The sequence below is a fragment of the Saccopteryx bilineata genome, chromosome 12 (genome assembly GCF_036850765.1).
Source record: "Saccopteryx bilineata isolate mSacBil1 chromosome 12, mSacBil1_pri_phased_curated, whole genome shotgun sequence".
NCBI classification, from domain to species: domain Eukaryota; kingdom Metazoa; phylum Chordata; class Mammalia; order Chiroptera; family Emballonuridae; genus Saccopteryx; species Saccopteryx bilineata.
In genome coordinates, this window is record NC_089501.1 from 40,349,099 (window position 1) to 40,368,391 (window position 19,293).

Below are 19,293 nucleotides of genomic sequence, written 5' to 3' on the forward strand. Positions count from 1 at the left end.
TGCCACAGATGTGAGTCTCAGCTCTGTCGGAGAGGAGACAGGATTCTACACATAGTAGACTTTGGTATATGGTGGTTCTAGGCTTCTCTGGGAGTTCGAATGCAGAAATACAACTTTTCCTCTACAAAACAGGCCACATAAAACATACCTATAAGCAATAGATTTACTTGTTAAAAATGATCTTATAAATACTAAATCAAAATCTATGGGAATGGGGCCTGAAAAAAACCTTTTTCTAAAAAGCAGGGCAGTGAATGACTAGATACTCCACAATCTGAGAAGATGAGCCCTGTGCACATATGTGGGGTGGCAGGGAGGCGGCTGCCCTGCTGGGGCTGCACCCCTGTAGTATGTCCTCCTGGTCACATACTTCCTGTGACAGAAAAACCTTGTCCGTTCCAGGGTCAGGGTTTCCACTGACAAAAATGCTTTGTATGAAACCTAGCCAAACTTAGGACACAGGGGCCATGCCACGTGGGGCTGTGTTCTGCCAGGAGGCCTACTTAGCATCCAGAACGCCTGGCAGTTGTCAGAACTTGCAAGGGGAATTTTGTTTACTTTGTGAAATGCCCAGTAGGTTCCAAGGGTCATTTAGGAATACTGTCACACTGTCGTTAGGGTAAATACAGTCTTCAACTTAAGTGCATCCATGAAAAGGAACACTGTGATCTCAGGACTCATTTTATTTCTACAGTCCATCAACAGAACTCCTTACATTGTGAAATACCAACAGAAAAAAAAGTCAAGTTATTTAATACTATTTTTATGTCCTCCAAATATTATCTGAAATCAGCTCTATAATTAAGCACTATGTGTGATATTATATTGTTTATTATGGCCCAGAGTCTCAATGATTGGCTTAAAGTAAAATAAACATTTTAGATAATACAAAAACTTTAATGAAATAAAATTAGTTCTCAGGATTGTTTAATCAAGATCAGAGATTTGGTAGTCAATAACAATTTTTTAAAAGCCTATGTTTAGGAATAGTTTAAACTGTTATTTACAAAATTTCAAAATGCCTTCATCGTTCACATAGAGCCAGCTTCCTTTCGTATCTGATCGTGCCCTCAGCTCCAAGACCATGTGACCATGTGACCATGTGGCAGAGAGTTTCAGTAATCGCAAGAGTGTCGTGAGAGTCTGGGAATACAGTAAGTAGGCGCTTCAAGGAGAAGTGGCAGATACCAGGGCAGAAAGAGGACAGAAGGAAGAAAAGGGGATAGGTGACAGAGGGCAGAAGTGGCAGACACCAGTGGTGACAGAAACAATACTGAGATTAAGCTTGCATAATAGGTACAATGTTCAGTCATGTATTTAATGAAAAATGGAAATGCAAGTATATATGTATCTATGACAAAAGAGAAATTAACTTTAGTAAAAGTTGTAGTCATAGTTTTTCACAAGATGGTTCAATTCGTTCATGTGATCATAGATACTCATGAAAGACAGGAAGAAGTCAGAGCGTAATAAACACATTTGCACACTGATATTCTTGTCCCAACAGGACAACACATGTAACTGTCCTAATGTCCCTCCCGGGTGTCTAGGAAAGCTGCCACAGGATGAACAGGTGTGAGGTCTGATGGGCTCAGTGACTCAGTTTCGCAGAGGCTGTCCTGTTTACTGGTAGCCGGAGCAATCGTTCCCCAACCCTTGGTGCATTCGGCCTGACACAGCAGTTCTTTCTTCTGCTGTCCCCTCGACCGTGAATGCTTTCGTCTAAGAGTCAGCAGCCCTTCTTAGCCACAAATGCCTTCTGTGGCCTTTGGGGTGCCTGAGGCTAGAAGAGGAGACAGGAGAAAAAGAAGAAAGCACTAGGAAAGACTGTTTTTATGAAAAGAAAAGGGAGAAAGAAACTACAGGAGTGGGAAGAAAGGGGGACAGAGAATGAAAGCTAATAAAGTATAATCAACTTTAGATATCATATACACTGCCCGCTGGGACAGCCCAATCAACACTTGGGTCTCACCACTTCGCCTTCCAGAACCTGCTTCCTTCACCTCACTTGGGTCACCGCTTCTACAGTCACATCTGAGGTACTGAATACCTGGACCTCTCTCAAAATGACTAATTCAGGTCGCTTCCTCTCTGATAAAAACACCTGCCCTTACCGCTTGTTTGCTCGACAGCCCAACATATACCCACTGATTTCAATTAGCTCTATTTTCCTTCTGCATATTAGCATTTTCCCTGTCTTTCCAAAAAACTTATAGTATTTTACAGATTACCGCTTTTCTCTCTATATCTTCAACCTATCCTTCTTTATTAGAGATTAATCACGTTCAAGAATCTTTTCTCTTAAACAAAACAAAATAAAAGACAACAGTCTTTCTGTCCTTATGTGCTTCTGGTTATAACTCCCGCTCGTCGGTTTCACGGCTAAGTCTGCCCAAGAGCCGGGCACTGGCGCTTCCTACTCACTCCCTTCCCTCATCGTCTGCTCCTCATCCCGTGCCAGTCTGCTTCCAGCTCTACATTTCCACTGCACGGGCTCCTTCTGAAGTCATCACTGCCCTGCGGGAGCCCAGTCAGCCCAGACTGCGGGTGACCCACCTCCAGCACACTGGAGAGTGCTGGTGACTGCTCCTGTCGAAGCAGGTGTCCTGTGGCCTCTGTTGTTAGCCTACTCCTGGACTGCCGTGTCTCTGGCTGCTCCTTCTTGGTCTTTTTCAGCTCTCCTTCCTTTAATTCCACCTTTAAAGAGCTATGGAGTTCCGCAGGACTTGATCTAAAGCTAACTTCTGTGTTTCCTTCCTTAGGCCATCTCACTCATTCTCATGCTGCAGAGAGCACATATGCCAATGACTGATTTTTTCTTTTTAATCTTCAGCACTACATATTAAGACTCTGCTGAATAGTTTCACTTGAACATCTAGGCACTTTAAAGATAGTATGTGTAAACGTGCTCTTCTTCCAAATACCTTAATACAGTAACTGCACCATTACCTGCCTGATTTTTCATACCAGAGACGAGGGGGTCACCTGTGAAATCTTCTTCATCAACCCCTCCAACATCTCATCTCACTAACCAACTTTAATCTAAATATCTCTCGAATATATCCACTTTTTCCCTCTCCTCCACCACCAATATAATTAAAGCCACCATTACTAGTGGCGTAGACTCCTCAACCTGCCTCTCCAAATGTCCTCTACTGTACTGTTTCCTAGAGCAACGTGACTGGTATTTTCAGGTTTTACTCAAGTGATAGTAGAAATAAACAGCAATGAGATACTCTTCCATTCAACTTGAGTTTTCTTGGGAGAGAGCATCCTAACAACTGCCTAATATCCTAACAATTCAATTTGTAGCTAATTCTACCACAAGGTATAGTCCTTAAACATAAGAAAGAACACCAAGGACCCAGAAGGAGAAGGAACTAAGGAAGAAGTCTACCATCTCTTTGCCAAGAGCACGCTGCACCATTCATTCTCTTGACTACTCCCTCTGGCCCGTATCCCGTACTACATGCACATGTTTATCTGTCCATCTAAGTCTGGTTAGGGGAGAAACAGCCCACATGTGTAATAACAACAGAAAAATCTAGTATAGGTTTTTCATTAATAAATGTCCCTCAGGCAGAAAGTCCAATTATAGACTCTATTTGGATTTCAAATTTTAAGTACTTTCTTAAAATTCTGAATGCAGCATGGGAAAAAAAAAAGGAAAATAAAGCCAAGTTTTGGCCTCACCCTGAAATATTATTCCATGCCATCTAAAAGAGCACTAACTTCAGTAACCAACCTATTTCTTTTCTCCTTCCGCTTGGTTGGGCACATCCTTTTCCCTGATATCTTGGGTTAAAGCAAGGAGGGAGAAGCTTTCCTTAAAGACACCCTGAATTTAACCGGACCTGTCTCTGCAGGAGACGGAAATACTCCAGAGCACACCAGAGAACTGGAATCCCGGTCAGTCACCTGCCCACACAGCGGGCGGGCGGGCACACAGGGGGAAGGGAGGGTGCTCCTGAAGACCCCACAGGGAGGCTCGAGGGCAGGGCGGAGGCTTTCGGGAGGCGTGCTCACCCACAGACAACAGTGGTGCCTACACATTCACAGCCTCACTGATCTTGACTTTTCACTGCTGACTACATATCCACGTGCTCTTAGTCTACTTCACCTTCACAGGGATGTCCACTTCCTGGCTGGCTGCCTCTGAGGTAAAGACATAGGAGATTTCCTTGTGAGACGTGGTCTGGCGGCAGATGGCACACTTGATGGCGCTTCTGTGAGTGCCCACGCTATACTGCTCGATGATGATGGAGATGCATTCATTGCAGAAACAGTGCCCACAGGTCAGGACTGCCCACTGGGGAGGGAAACACAGGACACGCCACAGTGAGAGGCCTCCTAAACATTTCACCATCTTCATATTCTTGAAGTAACAAAAGCTAAGCTGTACGTTCACACGAACTATTTTAAGTCAGTCTCCAGTCCTGCTCACCCGGACAGTGAGCACAACAGTCAGGGAGCTGTCGCTACTCTGTAAGGAGCTGTGCTGTCAATTCAGTATTTAGGAGAAATGGGAACAACCCTTTAACACTGACGGCAGACACATACAGGGACCAAGAACAATGTTCATTTGCAGGCGATACCACACTCAATATAGTCTATACAACGTATAACACAGATTTACATTTTTACACGTTAAAGCATTTATTATCTAGGAAGTAAGATGGGCTAGTCTCTCAGATTTATTTTAAAAGTGGTTTTGGATACATTTTAAAAATTCCTAAAAAAAAAAATAAAATAAAAAGGTATTTTTGAAAATCCCTTTGTCATATTTCAAGAAAGGCACAATCCTCCTCTCTGGAGCATATCATGGGGACTTCTCCCCTTCTTTGGCAATGGGGGTGAAGAAGAGAATCAGATTTCATCAGGGTATAGGTTCTGAAAGCTCGCACATCTAATTATTTAACCTCTCACCCGGTAAAGACCCACAACAATAATAGAACCAGAGTGGTGACAGGCTCCCAGGCCCTAAACTGCATAGATGAACTGAGTGGGAAAGACAGTGTGTGGCTGGGCCTTCCCGAGGCGCTCTGCAGAAGGGACCCAGCAGTCCCGCACTACAGGAAGAGAAAATGCGGACTAGAAGCTGGGATTTAAAATCAGACCGGGAGAGAGGAGGGTCATCCAGGGTTTCATCGGCCAATGCGCTCGCTCAGGCTGCTCTCCAGCGGCACCGGCCCAGCAGCAGTGGGACGCAAGCTGTCCCACAGGCGGTTCGTAGACAGAGCACCGCTGTTCCACCGCTGGGAGGAATAGTGCTGCCCCTCCTGGAGAGGAGAGGACCTGTGCAGAGGGTGAGAGCTCAGACAGACACGCTGAAGAGCCAGACAGGCCCATCTGCAATGGAGGAGAAACCAGAGACCTCTGGCACCAGAGCATGAGGAGTGCCAGGTGACTGACATGGCCTCAAGAGAAGAACAGACAAATGGCAGAGCCTCTGGGGCAGGGGTCGGGAACCTATGGCTCGTGAGGCAGATGTGGCTCTTTTCATGGCTGCATCTGGCTCGCAGACAGATCTTTAATAAAAAAATGTTAAAAATATAAAACATTCTCATGTATTACAATTCATTCATTTCCTACTGCTCATGTTTATGGTTGCGGGTGGCTGGAGCCAATCACAGCTGTCCTCTGGGACAACACCAAATTTTTATTGGATAATGAGTAACATACATGGGTCGTTGTATGGCTCTCACGGAATTACATTTTAAAATATGTGGCGTTCATGGCTCTCTCAGCCAAAAGGGTTCTCGACTCCTGCTCTAGGGCATTAGCTAGTAGCTGTGAGTTATCTCCAATGGGTCCTCTGAGGAGGGGGTGGGGGTGGGGGACACGAAAGGACAACAATTGAGGTGGTAATGAAAAAGGCTGTGGTGGGTTCTGGCCGGTTGGCTCAGCGGTAGAGCGTCGGCCTGCCGTGTGGGGGACCCGGGTTCGATTCCCGGCCAGGGCACATAGGAGAAACGCCCATTTGCTTCTCCACCCCCCACCCCCTTCCTCTCTGTCTCTCTCTTCCCCTCCCGCAGCCGAGGCTCCACTGGAGCAAAGATGGCCCGGGGGCTGGGGATGGCTCCTTGGCCTCTGCCCTAGGCGCAACAGAGTGATGCTCTGGAGGGGCAGAGCATCGCCCCCTGGTGGGCAGAGCATCGCCCCCTGGTGGGCGTGCCGGGTGGATCCCGGTCGGGCACATGCGGGAGTCTGTCTGACTGTCTCTCCCTGTTTCCGGCTTCAGAAAAATACAGAAAAAAACAAAACAAACAAAAAAACTGGAAATGTTTAGAACAAAACTAAATAAAATTATTGAGACTATCCAGTTGTATAAATTTCATCAAAATTTAAAGGAAATTGGTTACACCATGATCTTTTCAATTTTTATCATAAGTCTGAATTTTATCACTGACTTTGATCAGAAATTGCAGTATACCTGTGCATTACTATTCTTTGGCTCAGTTTTTAATATAATAGCCAAACCTTTCAGATTTATTGTCAAAAAGTGTCCTTTAAATCTTATCGCCTTTGGCCCTGGCCGGTTGGCTCAACGGTAGAGTGTCTGCCCAGCATACGGAAGTCCCGGGTTCAATTCCTGGCCAGGACACATAGAAGTGCTCATCTGCTTCTCCACCCCTCCCCCTCTCCTTCCTCTCTGTCTCTCTCTTCCCCTCCCGCAGCCAAGGCTCCATTGGAGCAAAGTTGGTCTGGGCGCTGAGGATGGCTCCATGGCCTCCGCCTCAGATGCTAGAACGACTCAAGCGGCAATGGAGCAAGCATTGCCCCCCGGTGGGCATGCCGGGTGGATCTGGTCAGGCACATGACAGAGCATTGCCCCCCGGTGGGCATGCCGGGTGGATCTGGTCAGGCACATGGCAGAGCATTGCCCCCCGGTGGGCATGCCGGGTGGATCTGGTCAGGTACATGGCAGAGCATTGCCCACCGGTGGGCATGTTGGGTGGATCTGGTCAGGCACATGGCAGAGCATTGCCCACCATGGACATGCCGGGTGGATCTGGTCAGGCACATGGGCAGAGCATTGCCCCCCGGTGGGCATGCCGGGTGGATCTGGTCAGGCACATGGGCAGAGCATTGCCCCCCGGTGGGCATGCCGGGTGGATCTGGTTAGGCACATGGCAGAGCATTGCCCCCCGGTGGGCATGCCAGGTGGATCTGGTCAGGCACATGGCAGAGCATTGCCCACCGGTGGGCATGCCGGGTGGATCTGGTCAGGCACATGGCAGAGCATTGCCCCCCGGTGGGCATGCCGGGTGGATCTGGTCAGGCACATGGGCAGAGCATTGCCCCCCCCGTGGGCATGCCGGTGGATCTGGTCAGGCACATGAAGGAGTCTGACCTGCCTCCCTGCTTCTAACTTTGGAAAAATATAAAAAAAAAAAATTTTATCTCCTTCATAAACCATGGAAACTAAAAGGTGCTTTCTTTCTGATTACTGTTGGTCAGACTATGGAGCTCATTATATATTTAATTTTCTACTATCAATTCCATAGAAAAAAACCCAAGACTATTTTTATTCATTTAATAATAATACATGTATCTTTTAAATTTTGAAAAGCAATGAATACTCTGATATTGGAGATAATAACTTATCATACAAAGTAGGAATTTATAGTTTCATAAATCACAGTTGAAAGGATAAAAATAAGAATCTCTTTGAGGGGAATAAAATGCCATCAAGTTTATAGGTATCTCTATACTAATATTCACAAAGAAATACACTTAATTACTATAATGGTCTAAATTTCCAAAGGACTGTTATTATTTGTTTTTTATAGTCTGGTATCATTAAATATTAATAATGCTAAGTAAGAGCTAAGTTACTATACTTTTAAAATACTTTAAGTAAATATATGTGTGCTGTATTATATTTCTGCACAATTACCAAATAACCATGTTAAACTAACAAAGTCAAAATATTTAGATCCAATCTTATGACTGAAAACAATATTAAAACCATACATCTTTAGTGAGAAAGGTGGAGTTATTATAAAAATAGGATTTTACCTTGCTCAAACTGTATGTGGCACTAAGCATGTCGGCTAACTTTTGGCCCTACCTTTAAGATAAACATAACGTTTGCCTTGAATACAAAGTTGTTGACAGAGAAGGGGGTTGGAGATGGGGGAGAGAATATTTTGCCTTTGAAAGATACAAAATGTTTTATTTATTTATTTTTTTGACAGAGGTAGAGACAGAGAGAGAGGGACAGACAGGGACAGACAGACAGGAAGGGAGAGAGATGAGAGCATCAATTCTTTGTTGCGGCACCTTAGTTGTTCATTGATTGCTTTCTCATATGTGCCTTGACCAGGGGGCTACAGCAGACTGAGTGACCCCTTGCTCAAACCAGATGAGCCTCTGCTCAAGCTGGCGACTTCACGGTCTCGAACCTGGGTCCTCCGTGTCCCAGTCCAACGCTCTATCCACTGTGCCACCGCCTGGTCAGGCTGCAAAATGTTTTATAAATGCATGTGATGATTATGATAATCTCACCTGTTTTCCCAGCTGCCGAGCACAAATTGGACAAGGTTCTGGATTAATACCTCCTGATGTTTTGTCTTGAGACTATCCAAAAGAGAAGAATTAAAAAATATATTAGTTACATTTTAAAACCTGCTACATAGTTTAAAACTCATAGAAATGTATTCTGGCAATTGAAATTTTAACTGCTTGATAACTGAGATGACCTAATAATTTACATATTATTTTCTTATACTATCATTCCTGGAATTCACAAATCACATTCATTAAAGAAGTGAACAAAAAATGTAAACAATTTTTATTACAGTGTGTTAAAGTTATGATATTACTACAGTTATGATTACTACAGATGGCAAAATGAAAAGAAAAATATGATATAACTGAACTGAATTCTCAAATTTTATTTTCAGGCTAGATTTTTGTTAGAAATGAGATATTTTGCATGTCCACTTAACATGGGCTCACAGACACGGGAAGAGGCATTACTTATTTGTATAACTCCTTAGTAATACTGATTTCTTCTCAGCACCTTTATTCTGATCTCATTAAGGCAAAGCAAATAAGCAGAAATTAGAAATAATACTGATTTGAGACCTATCTATGCCTGGGAATTAGGTTGAAGTATAATAGCTTTTAAAAATCTCCTATTTAAAAAAAAAAAAAAAAAGGATCTTCAATAAAGTCATCAAATGAACAAGTTTAAAATGACGAAAACATAATGGAAAGTAAACTAGGCTTATTGATCACTAAATTTTTAAGTCTGTGGCTTCACTAACCAAATAATTTTCTCAAAAAGTTGTCCTTGATTATCCTTGACTCTCTTAACAATTTTCTAATATACAGTATTTTTATTTTTTCTTTCAACTTTCTAACAAAAGTATTTTCTTATCTCATTTATTCATGGAAAATGCCATTCAAAATAGTTATATCATGTCATAACAATAACCCATGATTTATGTAAATGTAATTTTTGTTGGCTATAACTACAGCCTGTTTACACTGCTCTATATTATATAGTACATACTATATATTATCTGTGTAACATATTTTCTACAGATCATTACCTCCTTTTGTGATGTGTGTTGCTATTGTAGACATAATTAGTATTCTGATGTATACAACTAACAAAAACAAATAAAACACCGACTTTAAAAAAACCTACACTATTGATTATGGAAATAACAGTTAAAATGGAAAGAGTCACTGTAGCGGTTTATGGTCATACGGGGTGAGAAGCAGCAGCATCTTTTCACACAATACCTTCTCCAGGTTATTCAGGTAAAGAAGCTGCCCAAGTTTCTTCTGCAGCTGGGATGCAGCCACGGCTTTGTCATTCAGGAGCTTTATCCGAGTTTGCTCCACCTGAAATACAAACAGAATAACTTTATTCTCTCTCCGAATGATGGTAAAATTCTATTAAACATGCATAATTCTCCCGCAACAATATCTGTTCTCTTTTAAGAAAACTCATTTACATGTGAAAACTCAAATTTGCAAAATGGATACTAAATAATATATTTCAAAAGGAAATATATATTGCTTTACAGAGAACTCAACATTAAACTGCTTTAAATAGGAAGCTTTCCCATACAGTGCTACCTGAAGATAAGAACAGACCAACATACAGTTTTTTTGTTTTTTTTTAAAGATACGAGCTGCAACCCGGTCCGTATTTTTGTTTGAGATCCAAGCGAAATTCCGAGATGAGTTGTGATTTGGGAAGCTGCCGCTAGTTGGCGCCAAAAGTGCAGCCAAAAAGGCAAAAACAGGTGATGATTAAACAAAAAATATGTAATGTTAAGCTTAGGTTAAGTTTAAGGTTAAGAAAGTGCATTTTTTTTACAATTAAGTTTTTGTGGTTTCATTTTAGTTTTGTTTAAAGTAAAGAAAGTGCAGTTTTAGTTTTGTTTAAAGAAAATGCAGTTTTAGTTTACACTTAGTGTTAAATGCAGTTTTAGTTTACATGTCTACAGTGCCTGCATCCCTTCCTCACTCCCTCCTCCTTCACCATTCACCTCCGTTAGACGCACTTGTCTGTCTCCAAGGTAACTAAATAACACTTTTTTCTTTTCTTTCATATATATTTTGTTATGCATTGGTAAAGTATACATGTGTGTTTCTTAATTAAAAACATGTCTTTTTTCTTAATTTAGGATGGTTTGGGGATGTTTCTCACAGGGCTGGAACGGATTAACTCTATTTCAGTTATTTTAAATGGGAGAAATTTGTTTGATATACGAGTTGACTGACTTACGAGCTTGGTTACAGAACGAATTAAACTCGTATCTCAAGGTACCACTGTATACGTAAAAACAAACTAAATTCTGTGTACTGTTTTTCAGTAATACATTTATGGCATAAAGAAAACTAAAATGATATACTACTCTGGCCAGAGTGATTTTAAAAAATCCAGAAGAGTCTCTGTGCCCCCATCTCTCTGTGGCCTCTTTCAGAATATACTAGACAAAAGAGGTTGTAATAATAACAGGAATTTGTTTTCAAAGAAAACACTTACTGAGAATTCTATTTTAAAAGTTAAGTAAAATAGTATATAATGAATATTATCAACTTTTCTAAGTCACAGTCTCCAAGTTTTACAGAAAAAAATATTTAAAAAATTAAAAACACATAAGGAATAAAAATAAATTATATAAAGAAAATAGTATTTTTAATATGGAAAAGAAAGGCTGGTGAAGTTACTTTTTAACGCTGAGGTAAATACGGAATTCATTAGAAGATAAGTTGTCAACATTTGTCATTAGCAAAGGAAAACATTGCAAAAGAAGTCTGTGGTTGTTCCTAGAGAAGACTTCTTAGTTCTAAAAAAGCTGATATAAAAGAATATACATCTGAAAACTGACAAAGAATATTTTAGGTTCTGACACAGAAGGGGTTCATAAATAGGTGAATATGCAATCTGGAGAGAAATGAATGTACCAAAAATAGTAAATTTTAAGCAAGCATTAGATCTGAAATTGCTCACCTTTGACCAGTTTTGACCTACATAATCAACCTCATAAACACATACTTATCGAGCAGCTCACTGCTCTCTCTCGTCTACGAATCTCGGACTTTGTGATGCCTATGTGCTGTGCTCTCCTCTAAGGTTTAGCTGCCAGTTACCTCATATGGCTCAATGATGTGATGAACAGGTGGACTGGGCTTCGGCTCCCTAGGGTCACGAACTCTCAGGCGCTCTGTAGCCATGGCCAGTTCATCAACAGCAGAGACACGATTCCGCAGAGCCATCCAATACTCATGAAGCAACTGCAGGAACAGAAAAGACAAGCATTGGTAAAGCACAGAATTAAAATGGGTTAAAACCACCACGATGTGCCTTGCTCAAAAGTCTGCAGTGAGGTCTTATGACATAAACTTTCTTCATTAAGTGTTTGAAGTACAAGAAGTTCTTGGGCCATGTTCGGGATGAGGAAGTGCGACCAGCAATCTCCACAGGCCACTGCAGAGCACTGCTTCTTTAGTTTCTTACCAGAATGCCCAGGGCTTTCTGGGTAGGACCAAATAGCTTTATAGTTCAACAGTAGGCTGGTGCAATCTCTGCTTTATTTTTTAAAGAAAATTTTATTTTAAAGTATTTTACATATTTAAAATATATATGTATGATAATGAGAATACTAAAATACACAAGTGAGTCCCATCAATCAATTTAAGAGAACAATACCAATTTCTTAGAAAGCCTCTGTGTTCCTTCCTCACACATTTTTTTCCTTCAACCCCTCAAAATGGGGTCACTATTATTCTGAATTGGACATATTACTCCATCCTTAATAACCAGGGTATGCATGTTTCTGAAATGTACAGAAGTGGTGCCGATCGTCAGAACAGTTCTGAAATGCTTTCCTCACGACCACTACACTGCCGGAGATCCCGCCTGTGCCGCAGAAGCTCATTCCTTCGCGTGGCTGAAAAGAGTTTAGTCTGCAGTTACGGAGCAACAAGGCCCAACGTTCTGGGAGAACTGCAGGATGCGCACTCCTCTGACAGAGCGCGTGGCTAAACTGAGCCCGAAGGAAGAGTGCAGGGCAGAGCGGACACTATCCCGTACCATCTTCTTCTGTGGCTCGGCGTAATTAACTGTGTTAATGTGCTTTTACATGAAAATAGTAGTGTGAAAACAATTACTATAAACCAATGATTTCAACACTATAAAAGTACCTTTCCCCATATGTCAAACATATAAACTGATATCATAGACAGCGTGCCTTCATTTTCTGGATACTTTTATTCTGCTGTAAAAGGCAAGAACTTTAGATTAAAAAAAAGATATTAAGTAGAATTATAACATAAATAAAACACTTCTTTCACTGCCTCACCCATCTCACCTGCAAAGTAGCATAATGAATTAACAAATCCAAATATAAAGAAAAATTCAAAATTAATTAACTGGAATCTTACCTCAAGGACAGAGTTATAATATCATGAAATTACTAAAGTAGTAATATAAAGGGTGACTTTTTGCATTATTAACTGCAATGATTTCCAGTCTCATATATTGAGAAATACTATGTTCTTCAACCTCAGCCCTCACTCATGATTGTTGATGGTTGATTGTTATTCACAGAGCAAAAACAAAGGAAAACAAAAAATTCCCTTCTTTAACTTAGCGTAGTAGTGTAAGCTCAAGCTAAGAACAGAACCACCATCTTCACAGCTAAGTAAAAGATTTCATATAATTTTAGTAATGATTTTATATTAGTAATTTAATAGAAGTTCCTTATTTGTTCAGTATTATTGTATTTGTTTTTCATTACAGTCATATTTTAGGAAAAGAGAAATGATAATACTTCAAGTCTCTAAGCAGATTAAAAAAAACTAAAGAGAAAAAGTATCAATTAAAAATTAATGTCAAGTAGAATTTTAATACTAGAAGGAAATTTTACAATACTGGACCTTATACTCCTTCTTCCAAGCCTCAAAGAGATCCATGGCAGTACTTCCTTCATCAATTAATTCAATGTCAAATCTGTGTGATTTTGCAAATGACAGTAGAGCTTTCATAGACCGCTCTGTCTCACTGATTGCCCACAGACCCCGGTTGGTGGTAGGTATTCGATCATCCACCAGTCCTTCTTCATCCTCTATCATCTCCTCAAATATTGCAGTCTGGCCTTTAACTCTGAAAACATAAGAGAACAAAGTAACAGTAACACTGTCAGTGGGTAGAAATCACCATAAAATCATACTGGCAGAGCCAATAGGAAAACAGGCCACCGATAAAAATTTCAACAATTTTTAATGTCACTTCTACAAGATCATGCTTGCAAATTTTTGGAAAAAAAATACAGCAACTCTTAAAATGCTTGAAGCATCATAAATTTGACCTGTGTTTCTGGGAGGCACCTGGCATAAAATATGGCTATAAATTCCAACCTGAAATCTTACTCTGAGAATTAAAACCACATAAAACACAAGCTATCGCCACCATCAAACATGCAAACAAACAGAAAAACCTAAAAAACAACACAAGGTGATCTAAAAGTACCTGCGAATCTCTCTTTTTTAAGGCAATTAGAACTTAGTCTTTTCTCAATTTCCATTTTGTAAAATAGAAATAATTTTGCTAAGGCCATGGCCACATGCACTTACAAAAGTAGCTTAATCCCTTACACAGGATAAAGACTTCAAGCTTGTGCTAGAGAAAGTACATTAATAATGAGAGCTACTATTTCACAGGACACTACCCATGTATCAAACCCAATGCTAAGCAATTCTGTGCATTTTCCTACTTAATACTAAAAAAACCTCAATGAGGTAAGTGTTGTTCTTCTATGCATTTCATAAATGAGGATACTGAGGCTCAGAGAAATAACTGGCTCACAATATTTGAGTTAAAATCTGTTGGACTCGAGAGTCCCTTACTCCTGTAAACTATCACTCAATTAGACATGAATACATGACATGAGCAATTGGGGGTGAACTGCTGCATAGGTGAAACTGAGCATGTTTAATGGTCAAATGCCAAAGTATATTGAATTGATTTAATAAGAGAAAAAATATAAGAAATATTACTGTAAGGAAAATCAAGTCTTCTAGTTTAAAACATCAAGTCATGTAAATGTTTCATGTTCATGATGGGGAATAATCAGAGAACTTACGTGTGAGAAAACAGCTTCGATTCATATTCTGTGAACAGTTCATCAGCCTTACAAAAGACACAGCTGGAAAAGAAGAAATTGTCAGCAAAATATTCACAAACATAACCAGCAATCAGGTAATTTCTAAAAAAGGCTTACTATTTTATACTACTTCTTTTTAAGAAATATGCCATTTTTAAAAACAATGGTTTTCAATATGTGGTCCTTGAGTTTTGTTTTTTTTTAAAGTCAGATTGATAATACATCTCTACTTCTGTCTGAATTCAAATGAAAAAAACTTATGAATCACTGTTTCTTCTCTCAGAAAAAAATCTAGCTTACGGCAATGATGCTTTGCCATCAAAGGATTTCTCCTGGTACCTACCAGTTAAGAGGAAGTCTGGCTGGCCGCAGGTGGCAGATTGTTGCAGACTCAATAACATTACGAGATGGAGGCCCTTCCAGGCTTTTTACAGACTCTCGTACTAGCTTCTGGAATTTAGTTAATTCCTCCATTTGCGTTGTTAGTAAGAACTGGAGACCTCTGCAATCACGGAACCTAATTCCCATCACCAGCACCAAACACAATGCAGAGAAAAGAATAGGTCAGTTTCTTTAAATTCAGAAAATGGTTGCTAAACAAAGTAACCGCACCATTTTACCTAGTCCTAACAATTCAATTTGTAGCTAATTCTACCACAAGGTATAGTCCTTAAACATAAGAAAGAACACCAAGGACCCAGAAGGAGAAGGAACTAAGGAAGAAGTCTACCATCTCTTTGCCAAGAGCACGCTGCACCCTCCATTCTATTGACTACTCCTTCTGGAGTTTACCTTGGGAGTGCATTCTATTCATATCTATTAGTAGACGAGGACTAACAATGGATTATCTACTATAAAAAATAAGACAGTTCCTATTCTCAGCAACACAGCATTCAACAAACCCTTCTGTCTCAAGATCATGATTGTCACATTCTTTTTAACACTGGCTGACCACAGATGCCCCTTCTGACATCCTAGGTCTATATGAGGTGACTGCAGGATGAAAAACAGAGACAGAGAATTGGGAAGAAAGAAAAATAGCTAAGAGATATGGTACTTGTCACAAGATGCTGTGTGTGTTTATTGTTAAGCATTTCCTGTGTCTGAGGCACTGCGCCAAGCACTTCTCCTGTACACTCTCAGTAGATACTATGCTCATGTTATACAGCTTAAAAAATTAATTTAGTAAGTTACAAAGCTATTATGTGGCAGTCAGTAGTTAAACCCAAGCAATACTCTGAACTATTCTGATAAACTACGGATGACAGGGCTAAGAAAAAAAATGTACGGATATATCTACGGACTTACGAAAGGAAAGAGAAAGCCTAGAATAATAAGAAATTAGAAAATGGAAAATGCAAACACGATTTGCTTTTTAAATTAAGAGTATATACTTCTTATTTTTAAAGTGCCATATGCCCTTCTCTTCAAATTGTTCTTAAGAACCCACTCTCCTTCCTGAAGTCTTCTCCAACATTTCATAACACTAAACTGTTTATGTCCATGGAGTTTATTAAAAATATCATTCATTTTAGCGGTTTGCTATGTTCGGTTTTTATACAGTCATATTTCTCAAAGTATTCATGGGTATTTCATAATAAACTATTTTTTTATTATTATTAAGTGAGAGGCAGAGACAGACTCCCACATGCACCCAACTGGGATCCACCTGGCAAACCCCTACTGGGCGATGATGCTCTGTCCATCTGGGGCTACTGCTCTGTTGCTCGGTAACTGAGCTATTTTAGTACCTGAGGTGAGGCCACCAAGCCATCCTCAACACCTGGGGCCAACTTGCTCAAGCTGTTTGAGCCATGGCTGCAGGAGCAGAAGAGAAAGAGAGAGAGAGAGGGGGGAGGGAGGGAGGAGTGGAGAAGCAGATGGTAGTTTTTTCTGTGTTCCCTGACTGGTAATCGAACCTGAGACTTACACACACTTGGCTGATGCTTTACCGCTGAGCCAACCAGCCAGTGCCTAAACTTAATTTTAAAAGGTAAGAATTAGATCATATCCTTTAAAAAATTACTATGTAACAGAATAGCTGTTGAATAATATCTAAAAGAATTTGCATAGACATACTTGAACAAAATTTACAAAAAAGAAAATTTTAAAAAATCCTAACATTAACTTTTGAACCAAAGGGAAGAAGTAGCTCTGGAAAAACTTCACTAACTCTTGCCCAGCCATGTAATTAATTAGGGCCTGAAAAATATGTCACAGATTAGCATTTAACAAGTCTTAGCAATGTTCTCTCTTATAAGTCTTTTAAATGAAAGAGAGGAAACATAGTATAATGTTCTCAAGGGCCATCCATGTTGTTGTAAATGTCACTGTCATCATTTCTTATGGCTGAGTAGAATTCCATTGTATGTATGTACCACATCTTCTTTATCCAATCCTCTATTGAGAGACACTTTATTTCCATGTCTCGGCCACTGTGAACAATGCTGCAATGAACATGGGGCTGCATGTGTCGTTATGTATCAATGTTTTTGAGTTTTGGGGATAGATACCCAGTAGAGGGATTGCTGGGTCATATGGTAATTCTATTCTTAATTTTTTGAGGAACCACCATACTTTCTTCCATAGGGATGTACTAATTTGCATTCCCACCAGCAGTGAATGAGAGTTCCTTTTTCTCCACAGCCTCTCCAACATTTGTTTTTATCTGTCTTGTTGATAATAGCCAATTTAACAGGTATGAGGTGGTATCTCATTGTAATTTTGATTTGCATTTCTCAAATAGCTAGTGAAGATGAGCATCTTTTCATATATCTGTTGGCCATTTGTATGTCCTCTTGTGAGAACTGTCTGTTCAGGTCCTCTCCCCATTTTTAAATTGGATTGTTTGCTTATTTGTTGCTAAGCTTTGTGAGTTCTTTCTATATTTTGGGTATTAACCCCTCATCGGAACTCTTGTTTGCAAATATCATCTCCCATTTAGTTGGCTGCCTATTTGTTTTGTTGTCAGTTTCTTTTGCTGTGCAGAAGCTTTTTAGAAACATAATAGAAGGTAACTCTTAGACATCAGACTAAATGGAAGACACCATTTTAAGTAAGCACTTAACAAATATTTTCTAATCCTCATGACAAAGCTGTGTGGTTTTATAGATGAAAAAACTAAGGCACAGAGAATTTGTCTTCTCTCCCAAGGTCAGAGAGCTAATAGTGGTGCAGTTGAGACATGAACACAGTCGGACTTGAGAGCCTATCTGTGCTCTTAATCACCAACAATCATTAACAAGTATACATAACATACATATAAGTTACATATTTTCAAATTTACTTTCTATTTATGTCTATTTTTTTTCCTCAAAAGAATGCTTATATAATGAGTGGTACATTTTACCCCTCCTATTGGTCCTTCTATAGCCCTGGCTTCTCAAAACATTTAACAGGGGATATGTTCTAATATGAGGGTTTACAGCTTTTAAGTAGTTCCTGTATGATTAAAAAAACAAACCTGAAGATATTTTTAATATTCTCTTATTAAACTGGATAAAATGAACACTGACTTAAATGACACTTATTCTGGAACAGTGACTCCTGAGCTTAGCAGGGAAAAGGAAGTGGACTCAAGGGTGTAACATACTTCACGTTTCAGAAACAAGTGGCCCATCAGGGTTGAGTGGGGAAAAAGATAATTGCAATAAAGTACATCCAAGTTAATAATGACACATGCAAAATGCGGCAGATCTCTTTAGGGTTTTAAGCAGACATTTGGAAAAGCTTTTGGAAGAGTAAATTAAAATACTTTAAAACATTTCAAAGATATTCTCAGGATGAACTTTTCCCTGAAAACTGACACTGATCCCAAGGCTGGTCTTCCGCTGGGCTGTGATGTGAGCAGCAGGAGGAGTCTCCCTGTCCCCCGCCCCTGCTCCCCCAGCTCTGCTGCCCCGGCCTGAGTTCTGAGCAGCAGGAGGAGTCTCCCTGTTCCCCTCCCCTGCTCCCCCAGCTCTGCTGCCCTGGCCTGAGTTCTGAGCAGCAGGAGGAGTCTCCCTGTCCCCCTCCCCTGCTCCCCCAGCTCTGCTGCCCTGGCCTGAGTTCTGAGCAGCAGGAGGAGTCTCCCTGTCCCCCTCCCCTGCTCCCCCAGCTCTGCTGCCCCGGCCTGAGTTCTGAGCAGCAGGGGGAGTCTCCCTGTCCCCCTCCCCTGCTCCCCCAGCTCTGCTGCCCCGGCCTGAGTTCTGAGCAGCAGGGGGAGTCTCCCTGTCCCCCTCCCCTGCTCCCCCAGCTCTGCTGACCTGGCCTGAGTTCTGAGCAGCAGGGGGAGTCTCCCTGTCCCCCATCCCTGCTCCCCCAGCTCTGCTGCCCTGGCCTGAGTTCTGAGCAGAAGGGGGAGTCTCCCTGTCCCCCTCCCCTGCTCCCCCAGCTCTGCTGCCCAGGCCTGAGTTCTGAGCAGCAGGGGGAGTCTCCATGCCCCCCGCCCCTGCTCCCCCAGCTCTGCTGCCCCGGCCTGAATTCTGAGCAGCAGGAGGAGTCTCCCTGTCCCCCTCCCCTGCTCCCCCAGCTCTGCTGCCCAGGCCTGAGTTCTGAGCAGCAGGAGGAGTCTCCCTGTCCCCCTCCCCTGCTCCCCCAGCTCTGCTGCCCAGGCCTGAGTTCTGAGCAGCAGGGGGAGTCTCCCTGCCCCCCTCTCCTGCTCCCCCAGCTCTGCTGC

At 41.2% G+C, this 19,293-nt stretch overlaps 1 protein-coding gene across 4 annotated transcripts in view; it reads right to left on the reverse strand.

The window, feature by feature from the left end:
• The window catches only part of SHPRH (SNF2 histone linker PHD RING helicase), a 92,464-nt gene that overhangs the window by 18,662 nt on the left and 54,509 nt on the right, over nt 1-19,293 (reverse strand). For all 4 annotated transcript variants that reach the window (XM_066248494.1, XM_066248496.1, XM_066248493.1 and 1 more), the window contains exons 19-25: nt 14,980-15,153; nt 14,616-14,678; nt 13,411-13,636; nt 11,623-11,766; nt 9,760-9,861; nt 8,512-8,583; nt 4,121-4,309 (exon numbers count right to left, since the gene is read on the reverse strand). In XM_066248494.1, the coding sequence (XP_066104591.1) occupies nt 4,121-4,309; nt 8,512-8,583; nt 9,760-9,861; nt 11,623-11,766; nt 13,411-13,636; nt 14,616-14,678; nt 14,980-15,153 (970 nt within the window). The remainder of the gene's footprint in view (nt 1-4,120; nt 4,310-8,511; nt 8,584-9,759; nt 9,862-11,622; nt 11,767-13,410; nt 13,637-14,615; nt 14,679-14,979; nt 15,154-19,293) is intronic.